The sequence below is a fragment of the Diprion similis genome, chromosome 8 (genome assembly GCF_021155765.1).
Source record: "Diprion similis isolate iyDipSimi1 chromosome 8, iyDipSimi1.1, whole genome shotgun sequence".
NCBI classification, from domain to species: Eukaryota; Metazoa; Arthropoda; class Insecta; order Hymenoptera; family Diprionidae; genus Diprion; species Diprion similis.
The window spans coordinates 7,613,649-7,623,589 of NC_060112.1; the positions used below are offsets into that span (position 1 = coordinate 7,613,649).

General features: G+C 35.8%; 3 protein-coding genes across 4 annotated transcripts; all 3 read left to right on the forward strand.

Moving 5' to 3' along the window:
- Positions 1 to 66: 66 nt before the first annotated feature.
- LOC124408499 (G-patch domain and KOW motifs-containing protein) lies at positions 67 to 2,537 on the forward strand. The gene is made up of 5 exons (XM_046885459.1): positions 67 to 233; positions 318 to 702; positions 1,229 to 1,332; positions 1,461 to 1,771; positions 2,002 to 2,537. The coding sequence occupies exons 1-5, from the start codon at positions 94 to 96 to the stop codon at positions 2,445 to 2,447; spliced, it is 1,386 nt and encodes a 461-aa protein (XP_046741415.1). The 5' UTR covers positions 67 to 93; the 3' UTR covers positions 2,448 to 2,537.
- A 358-nt stretch (positions 2,538 to 2,895) lies between these two features.
- Positions 2,896 to 5,265, forward strand: LOC124408501 (omega-amidase NIT2-like). The gene is made up of 6 exons (XM_046885463.1): positions 2,896 to 2,992; positions 3,086 to 3,232; positions 3,888 to 4,072; positions 4,496 to 4,664; positions 4,741 to 4,974; positions 5,090 to 5,265. Exons 1-6 carry the CDS (start codon positions 2,947 to 2,949, stop codon positions 5,179 to 5,181), a joined length of 873 nt encoding a protein of 290 aa, XP_046741419.1. The 5' UTR covers positions 2,896 to 2,946; the 3' UTR covers positions 5,182 to 5,265.
- Positions 5,266 to 5,536: 271 nt separating this feature from the next.
- Positions 5,537 to 8,140, forward strand: LOC124408503 (omega-amidase NIT2-like). Of its 2 annotated transcripts, none has more exons than XM_046885464.1 (6): positions 5,537 to 5,652; positions 5,715 to 5,861; positions 6,349 to 6,533; positions 7,100 to 7,268; positions 7,361 to 7,597; positions 7,677 to 8,140. In XM_046885464.1, exons 1-6 carry the CDS (start codon positions 5,646 to 5,648, stop codon positions 7,766 to 7,768), a joined length of 837 nt encoding a protein of 278 aa, XP_046741420.1. In that variant the 5' UTR covers positions 5,537 to 5,645; the 3' UTR covers positions 7,769 to 8,140. The 2 variants fall into 2 exon arrangements, with proteins under 2 accessions (XP_046741420.1, XP_046741421.1); XM_046885465.1 differs by having other exon boundaries at positions 6,409 to 6,533.
- Positions 8,141 to 9,941: the final 1,801 nt, after the last annotated feature.

Consider the following 9,941-nt stretch of genomic DNA (forward strand, 5'->3'; position numbering starts at 1 on the left):
CCGCGATGTGACTGATTAATGTAAATCTACATACTCCGTGAGTTAAAGGCAGTTTTTGGCAGCCACCAGCTTGTCATTTGTCAAGTGTCAATCATGGCCGACGAGGTGAAAAAAATTTCGTTCGGCTTTTCAAAATCAGTAAAGAAGCCAGTTTTGAAAAATACAGTGCAACATGAAAAAAAGAAAATCGATTATATCGAGTGTCTGGATGAGAAAGCGATTAGGGTTATTGGGTAAGCAGGCACTTGTGCAGCACAGTAATATTTCATACCAATATTTGTAAACATAACCTTAAATTAAATACTTTGTTTTTCCAGTTCCGAAGACAAAAAAGAAGATGAACCGCTGGTGATACCAATGCGAGGATCAAAAACTTGGCATGATAGAATAGTTAATAAAATTGACGCAGATATCTTTGAGCCCAAAGTGAAAACAAACTCAAATGGAGATGCAGCTGATATTGTGGTTAAAAAGGAGCGCATTGACGCAATGGACGTTGACGAAGCTGACATAAAACTTGTAGAATCTGTAACGATAAAACAAGAGGTCAAAGTTGAGGAATCCAAACCGCCTAACACATTGGAAGAGCAAGCGGCGCAAGAAATCCTACAAGATCTGCATAGCACAGAAACCAACGGCAACGAACCAAGTACTTTTTCCTTACCTGTTAAAGATGCCGCTTCATTAGCTGGTGAACAAGAGGTAATTTATTATAATTAGTAATATATACGTTTCTATACCAAATACTTTCTAAGATTTATCTACATCTCAAAGAAGCATTTTTGAAACTAACAATTTATCATACTGAAGTTTCTGTAAATCTGACTGCCTTGGAACTGTAGTAATTCCAATTCACACATACACGGTGTTCACGAGGCTTAGCCTAGCAGGTTGTGCCGATTAAACCAAACTTCACGCACATGGCGTAGGCTTGTGTATGGTTTCCTACAGTTGCCGAGCAGCTATTTATCACTTATCACTTATTAAATTCTGGATCAAACATTCTAAGTACAAATTTGTTTAGTGGAGGTTTCTCACTATGTAAAGAACGATCACAAAAAATTATCGATCTATGTTTTTGGTTACACTGGGTAGAAAAAATTCATGTATGTGAAGGTAGGTAGTGCTGGAAATGTTGGTTTTATCTGTCTACCTTGACAGACAAACCGCCAATGATCAGATTCAAATGGGATTAAAAACCCTTCATAAAGCTAATTTCTTATTTCAGTCAACCTTGGAGGACTATGAGAGCATTCCAATTGACGCTTATGGAATGGCTATGCTACGTGGCATGGGGTGGAAACCTGGTAAAGGAATTGGTAAAAATGAGAAGTACGAATATTTCTAAATAACACTACTTTGGCGCCCAACCTATTTCACCTAGTTATTAATATAATAACATATTGAAAACGAAATGGTTAGTTCACGTAGCAAAGTAAACATTGAATCTTTTTTTTTAGATTAGTTGAAGCATCTATACCTGCTCTGAGACCAAAAGGAATGGGACTTGGTGCAGATAAAGTAACAATGCAGAAACAAAACGGTAAACCAAGAACAAAGGAAGAAGAAGAACTGAAACTTATAAAAGGAGCTTTCGTCAAACTGATTGCTGGAAAGCAAAAGGATTCCTATGGGCAGATTGAAGGTCTCGATGACGACGCGGGTAGATTCATAGTGAAGATGGCACTAGGAGGAAACGTTGTGTCTGTAAATGAATCTGTCGTTCAAGCAGTGACAAAAGAAGAGTATCTGAAAAATGGCAAAGTCCTAAGTTAGTAGACTTTGGCTAATTTTACGGGGTTTTTAAACTGGATTTTTCTACGTTTTATAAATTACAACATTTTTCGTAGAATCAATTAACTAAGTTTCTTTTTTTGAATATGATTTTCAGTGTAAGTTATTCCGAAATTATCCTTTTTAAAAACCCCTTTAACAAACTTTTCGATGTCAAGTAAAAACTTGATGATTTAGTCTTTAATATATCGTTGAATTAATTTTCAGACTCTGCCAAGTATCAGGAGTACAAGGATAAAGATATAGATAACACAGGTGTTGAGAGTCGTTTGCCAATCGTAGAATCATCAGATGGCGAACGAGAGGAAAGAAGAAGAGGTAGAAAGGATAATAAAGAACACAGTGAAAGCACTACCAGCGGAAAAAGAAAAGTGAAGAAATCCAAAAGACGGTCGAGCGTTGACGACAGTAGTCCCGATTGTACAAGAAAAAGAAATGATTCGGATAGTAGCGAGGTCGAAAAAAAGCCGAAAAAATCGAAAAAATCTAAGAAACACCGGAATCGCGATAGTTCGGCAGAACGATCGAGTAGAAAGAATCGGAAGAAGGATAAAGAGCGGGAGAAAAGAAAGGATAGAAGATGTTCCGAATCGCCAGAACGAAGAAAGCACAAAAAACATAAAAGATCTAGATCTAGGTCACCTAGAAAATAATTTTCATAGATGACGTAATGTTATTTTATATCTACCGTGGACGAACAATTGTATGATAAAGTTTTCGTAATAAAATTTGTTCATTTTTAATTCAGCAATCGCTGGTATATTCCAGAGCTTTACAGCTAATAGAATTATGCCACTGTACTACTACAACAGTACCATTCTGACGAGTATTATACTTCATATTTCAGTTTCACCAACATTTTACTTCCTTCAACCTTAATTTTCGAATGCAGGATTCACAAATAAAGTGAGAAAGTTCGTAATAAAGTGCATTTAAATTTTAGTTCTTTGAAATATTATATATATCTAAAATGCTACAATACAACGACGTGTAATTTTGTAATCTTCATCAGTATCATTAGTAATTGGATTACTCGTCTCTCAATGTCGCTTCATACACATTTCTTTCTTATTAGTATCTACGAGTAGTTAGCATACAGTCGCGTCATTCGAGCCAGTCGGACTTAACCTATAAGTTAGTATCTGCAAGGCCATGGCATTGAGCAATATCTCTCGACAGTCAAGTAAAGCAATGACAAGTACGTATGATGACTCCTGCCAATTTTATTGAAGCAATTTTGCGCTTTTGGTGATCGATGGTGTAAGTATATCTAACAAATATCTCATTAAAGGTCTCCGATTGGCCCTGGTTCAACTTGCCGTAACCGACGACAAGGCGACAAACATCTCCCGAGCAATCTCTTTTGTTGAACGGGCAAAACAACAAGGCGCCGACGTCGTTGCACTTCCAGAGTGCTTCAACTCACCTTATGGAACTGGTAAAATCTACGCCCTCTAATTCGACAAACAATGGTCATGCATGAAGCTGAATATAATCATGTCTTTGACTAGAATATATTCAAAACATGAAAATACTAGTGAACAGGGTGAATTCCATGAATAAATTTATGTGTTGATACACTTTTAAGAGAAGTAAATACGTGCCGGTTTTTACTGACCGAATAAAATTTCATTTATCTTGTCAAAAAAAGTTGCTTCATTGCAGTCGGGAAATTTTTTATTTCACTATACATACTCTCTAAAATTGAAATCGAAAATCATTTTTACATTTTTTTCCTATACCATATTGTCAGTTCTTCCAGTTCTTTTTTCGCTTCCTATTATTTTAATGCAGCTTTAATTATCTTCATACTAGCTTGTTATTCCGAGATCTTTTTCATCTATATCTTTCATATATCCTTCTAATTGATTCCCTTTTCGAGAATAATTTTGTTACAAAATGACGATAAGACAACACGGTAGTAACGATTTCACACAAGTGCGGAAAGCAATCAATAATTTTGCTCAACTTATTTTAGACGTTTTGTACTCGTTTCCAGACATGCTTACTGTACCTTGATTTCACTTGCAGACAGGCTCGGTTTTCGTTTTGGAGAAACAAATTCTATAACATTATTTTATTTCACAAAATAGCACATTTTCCAAATTACGCTGAAAATGTTCCCGCGGGTGAAACAAGCCTTGCACTATCAGCTGCAGCTAAAAAAAATGGAATTCACATAATCGGTGGTTCCATTCCGGAAAGAGACGGGGAAAAGTTTTTCAACACTTGCACAGTCTGGGATTCCGAAGGAAAATTCATCGGAAAATATAGAAAGGTATTTTTGCCAATTATTAACACCAGAAGAAAAGCATGGATTGCAACCCCATACTTTACAGAATAGAGGTATACGGTTAAAAAGAATTCCACTGGTGATTTATGTCGTGAGAAATGTTTCATATTCTATCCCAAATCGATGAACGTCAGACCCTCACCGCTTAATAAACTTTCGATTTGCATATTTTCAAACACTACGGAAACTGTTTTTAATTTTTTTTTCACCTATACTACATTGTTTCAAAATTTCGTGTTTTATTGGGAATCGAGCGAAGAATTAATCAAAGAATGCCGTAACGTGGACAATATAGCATTTCAATTGTGCGCATGCGCCAACGACGTGTTACCACACTGTTCGGAAATGGAGCATTTTACGCACGCCCCGCAAGCTCCGAACAAATTTTCAACTAATAACTTCTTACAGGTGCACTTGTTCGATATTGATGTAAAAGGAAAAATGACATTCAAAGAAAGTGACACCCTCACCGCTGGGAATGATCTTCTTACGTTTCACGTTAAGGGCTGGAAGATTGGTTTGGGAATCTGCTACGACATTCGATTTGAAGAGTTCGCTCGTCTGTACCGTAACTTAGGTAATCCGCAATCAATCGAAACATCTTATCATATTTCCGCCTTCTCGTAGTTACTCTACTGATCATCCTCTGTCAGGGTGCCAATTGATGTTCTATCCTGGTGCTTTTAACATGACTACCGGACCGTTGCATTGGTCTCTTTTGCAACGAGCCCGTGCCAATGATGCCCAACTTTATGTTGCCGGCGTATCTCCGGCCAAAGTAGATGGTTCCGGATACGTAGCTTATGGTCACACGCAGCTGACGGACCCCTGGGGAAAGGTGCTTAACGAGTTGGAGTTCGCAGAAGATATAATTGTCGCTGATATTGGTAAAGAACGCATTTCATCAAATTCTATGAATTTGGCCATTTCACTTGACTGCCTTGCAATTCGTAACTCATTTCACTTTTCATATAATTATATAATTATGATTAAATTTTTTAGATATGGCAGTCGTTGATGAGGTCAGAGCCCAGATTCCAATTTTTGGCCAACGTCGAACGGACTTATACGAAACAACTTGGAAGAAAAATTAGCACAAACGGCGAAAAAAATTGTATCTATCTTAAAATGGATTTCGAATTTGAAAAAACGAAATTTTTATTACTCACCAAACCCATTAAACCACACATTTTTCCAACGCGAGAATGGATTTTGACAGGCATGGGCAGTCAAATGATGCCGCAGTATTTTGCTACCTAGTTTTTGCCTAATAGGAACATTCAAGATCAGCGTACAGCAGGTAGCTTTGCTCTGCTTCATTGGCATTCCCATTGGCCAAGAGCTCGACAGCCAAATAACTGCGTCAGCATTTAGTTGCCTGTGAATATCCAGCCACGGCGCTGCATGATGCATATTACAGGCTGTATGTGAGCGTAAATGATTACTCGACCACACATGTTTGAGAAAAAACAAACGGGTTTCATCTGTCAAGCTACTGTCGTATCATCACCTTCATACTTTTACAACGTGGCACTGAGGAATCGCGCCAAGCAAAGCGATGAGAAGTACGTGTGATGATGACTTGTGTCGAATTACTTAATTATACCGAACAAAAATCTGATTAAAGCTCTTCGATTGGCCCTGATACAACTTGCGGTAACCGATGATAAAGCAACAAACATCTCTCGAGCAATCGCCTTTGTTGAACGAGCAAAACAACGCGGTGCCGACGTCGTTGCACTGCCAGAGTGCTTCAACTCACCTTATGGAACCGGTAAAATCTACTCGATCCGTTTTTAAAGATCTGATTACAACTGTATGTAATCTAGGAATTATTTATCACGTATAGTATGTACGTACAAGTGCAGATTTTTTAAACACAAACTGCAAGTACTATTGTATAATGGTAAATTTATTCGCAATCGCTAAAATCAAGTTTTCAAAGTTTTTGCAACGTTTAAGTTAAAATCCTCTTTTCATTCATCAACTTCAGGTGTGAAGATCGCTTATAGACTTGACCTGTCATAGAGTATACAGCGCAATTGTCTCATGACGAATTGCGAACGCAGATTTTTTCTATGAGTTTGAATCAATACTAACTCTTCGTCTGTAAACGTTTTTTCGGCACTTCCCAGACACTCGTGATATATTCTTAAAAGATTTGCTAATCTCATAAATTAAACGGTAAACAAACCTAATTATGTTTCATTTTTACTTTCACAAAAGTTATCTATCTAATATCATTGTATTTCACAAAATAGCACATTTTTCAAATTTCGCTGAAAATATTCCTGCGGGTGAGACAAGCCTTGCCTTATCAGCTGCAGCTAAAATTAACGAAATTTGCATAATCGGTGGTTCCATCCCGGAAAGAGATGGGGGACAATTGTTCAACACTTGCACCGTCTGGGATTCCCAAGGAAAATTCATCGGGAAATACAGAAAGGTATTTGTCAATAATAAATATCAAAGGAGGAGCATCGATTGCGATAGTAATATTCTCATGACAGAATGAAAAATTTTCATTTAATGCGAGATCGTTTGATTCGCGTAAAATGCGCTATATTATATACATGGGGCATTCCTTGCCAACTCGATGATTTTTTTTTTTTTTTTTTTATATACACTTGTCAATTATCGATTTTATTTTATTGGCTGCTAACGTCTAAATTTCTTTAAATTAAAATCTACAAATAATCACACATTATACTTTCATAGACTAAACAAAATACTTCACAAAGTTTGAACCATGCAGTTCGGAGAGGCTGAGGGTTTTTTCATGAAAAAAATTCCGAATACTTTTTTCAGCGCATTCAAAGCCTTCTACCAATCTGAAAATTTATTATCAATGCGCGGATTGATTCCAGGGATAAAAAAAATGTGTACTAATTAAATCTTAAAGAGTGTGTTAAGGGTTGGAAATTCATCGAAATAGCGTGGAATAGTCAGCTATACACGTAGTTTTTAATCGGAATAAACAACATTACTTTTATGTTATATATCTTTATACAGATGCATTTGTTCGACGTAGACATTGAAGGAAAAATATCATTCAAAGAAAGTGACACCCTCACCGCTGGCGATGAGCTACTTACGTTTCAAGTCAAAGGCTGGAAGGTCGGCTTAGGGATCTGTCACGACATCCGGTTCGAAGAGTTGGCTCGTTTGTACCGTAATTTAGGTGATCCGAATACAATCGAAGAACGTCCTTACCGCATTTTCCACCCCCGATCCCCTATACTCATAACTGCTCTGCTGTTGATCCATCGACAGGGTGTCAATTGATGATTTACCCCGGTGCTTTTGAAGTGACTGTAACTGGACCGTTGCATTGGTCTCTTCTGCAAAGATCTCGTGCCAATGACGCCCAGCTTTATGTTGCCGGTGTATCTTCGGCCAAAGTAGATGGTTCTGGGTTCGAAACTTATGGTCACACGCAGCTGACGGATCCCTGGGGAAAGGTGCTTAACGAGTTGGAGTTCGCGGAAGATATGATTGTTGCTGATATAGGTAAGGAATGCAGTTCATCGATTTAAAGAATTCCTCTCATTCAATTAATAGCTCATCCTCACTTTTCATTCTTTTCTAGATATGACAGTTGTTGATGAGGTCAGGACCCAGATTCCCATTTTTGGTCAACGACGTGACGACTTATATGAGACTGCCTGGATAAAAAATTAATACGAACGCCGGAGAAGTTTTGGTCAATATATATATATATATATATTTTTTATACAGCGAATTTAAATTATATTATTGCTCATATCCTTGAAACATTGACAATTAAAAATGCGTACTATAAGTAATGGAAAAATATTATCCATTTGCATAGTTAAACTTTCGAAGCTGTTCGATTTTTCGCAAGTTTTTGTACCTTATCAGCACGTTTTTTTTTATTTTCCAGATTACTCAATATAATACAATGAATTTAGAATGTTCATTTATACGTAAAAGGCCCCTTGATGATCCTTGATAAATCTCAATCAAACTTAATAGTTAATGTTTCAACATGTTATTACACTCCTTCGCATGTTACATGATATATATGTTATTATTATTATTATTATTATTTTCATATTTACATTGATAGAATAATAAGTTTATACGTGTATAAATATTAGGTAAAAATTTAAGCCTAGGAGAAATTGGTCAATTAATAAGACTTCTAAGTATGAATCTATGCGAAAAAGCTTTGATTTTCAGTCGACATGAGTTGGGTTAAAATAATTCGAACAATGTGAAACCGTGGCAATATATCACTATACTGATTTTGTTTTGCCGGTGAAAACTTACTTCTGAGAATATGTTTAAAACAAGTTTTCAGATAAACTTAAAACTATCACTTTTGTCAAAACATTCAAATTTTTGTCGTAAAGTTTTTCCACATCAAATTTTCATATGAAATCTTGAGAGTAGCATTATCCCAACAAAAATACAAACGGTTTTAAACACCCAACTCACAATAGATTTTGCTATTCCCAAAATTTACTTAAAAAATTAACAAGCATGAACAGATGAGACAATATATCGCAGTAATATTTCAAGAATAGATATCACAAGCTTGATAAAATTTTTTAGTAAGAAGTTGTTCAACAAGTTTGAAATCAAGAGCGTCAAATTTTTCAGTCATCTTAATAGCACCACTCTCCAAATCTTTTTTTATTTTATTTCATACAAATCTGCAACAACGATGTACGAAATTTTTATTTGTGCATTGCGAGACGGTATAAATTTTCTAAATAATTTATCTTTGCATATTTCAAATTGTTTGCGATCAGCACCTTCAGCTGTTCTACCATTTGCAAGAAGAATTGGGAAAAAATTGCCAATGCAAAAAGTGATATTATAGCGTCTTATAGCGTGGAATGAAATACGATTTGATATTGAATATCATTTTACGTCAAAATTCAACGCGATAAAATATCGAGAAACGCAAATTGATGCAGAAATTATTTTTAAACTGCTTAAAATTCATCGTACTCTCAACATTTGATCAGTTTACGTACCTTACATTTAAAAAGACGCCAATGCGCTGAAAAATATCCAAGAAACCATTTATTTCAATAGTTCCCAGCATATATATATAATAAACCTTGTGGCGTTAAAAAATTATTTATTCAACGCATGAATGGTTTATGCATCTTTTTTTTATCTGCATTTCGGGCTGATAATTCTTCATAAAGAGCAAAAACTGACTTGATATTTATGCAAAGTTGTTATATGCCTACATGTTTTCAATGATATGTGATTACAGGGATAAATTCTTATTCGAATGGATGGATTTGATGTATCTTGATAATTACTGTAGTCGCTTGGAATGACGAAATTACGTAAACAAGTCGTGATCCACCAAGAACGGTTAATCCGACAATATCGATCACACCTGCAATTTAAAGAGGAAAATAAAAAAAAAAAACTGTGAGCACCTGTAACTCAAAATTAAAAAACAAACATTGAGAAAAAAAAAATTTTCCCCACTGCGTAGTTATTTATCGCTTGATTATTATTGTTAATTTTTTTCCTAATGGCACTCACAGCTTTTTTTGATTCTCCTCTTCAATTATTTGCCCAGTTTTGTACTATGGGGGCGTACAACCACGTTCGTTTTTTATTAACAATATGGATCACATAGCGATTTCACTGTAAATTGATTACAGTTTACCATATCGCTAAGGAAGCTTCAGTGCTAGTTTCTCACGACTATATTTCATGCGAATTCGTCACACCATGAAATTATGACAAAAATAAAGTATTATTAGCAACTACTGAAAAAGTCCGAATTTTCTCTAATCAGATTGTACCTATTTGATACTTTCCACGATTTCTCGTGACTTTTGACTATCTTTCGGAAAAA

What these genes read in the sequence shown, in the direction of transcription:
- LOC124408499 (XM_046885459.1), top strand. Translation starts at nt 94, where the DNA reads ATGGCCGACGAGGTGAAAAAAATTTCGTTCGGCTTTTCAAAATCAGTA. An exon ending in AAAGCGATTAGGGTTATTGG is followed by an intron (nt 234 to 317) that starts GTAAGCAGGCAC and finishes TTGTTTTTCCAG; the next exon opens with TTCCGAAGACAAAAAAGAAG. An exon ending in GAAAAATGGCAAAGTCCTAA is followed by an intron (nt 1,772 to 2,001) that starts GTTAGTAGACTT and finishes ATTAATTTTCAG; the next exon opens with ACTCTGCCAAGTATCAGGAG.
- LOC124408503 (XM_046885464.1), top strand. An exon ending in TCATCGGGAAATACAGAAAG is followed by an intron (nt 6,534 to 7,099) that starts GTATTTGTCAAT and finishes ATCTTTATACAG; the next exon opens with ATGCATTTGTTCGACGTAGA. An exon ending in TCGTTTGTACCGTAATTTAG is followed by an intron (nt 7,269 to 7,360) that starts GTGATCCGAATA and finishes ATCCATCGACAG; the next exon opens with GGTGTCAATTGATGATTTAC.
- LOC124408501 (XM_046885463.1), top strand. Translation starts at nt 2,947, where the DNA reads ATGGCATTGAGCAATATCTCTCGACAGTCAAGTAAAGCAATGACAA. An exon ending in GTCAAGTAAAGCAATGACAA is followed by an intron (nt 2,993 to 3,085) that starts GTACGTATGATG and finishes ATCTCATTAAAG; the next exon opens with GTCTCCGATTGGCCCTGGTT. An exon ending in TCGTCTGTACCGTAACTTAG is followed by an intron (nt 4,665 to 4,740) that starts GTAATCCGCAAT and finishes ATCCTCTGTCAG; the next exon opens with GGTGCCAATTGATGTTCTAT.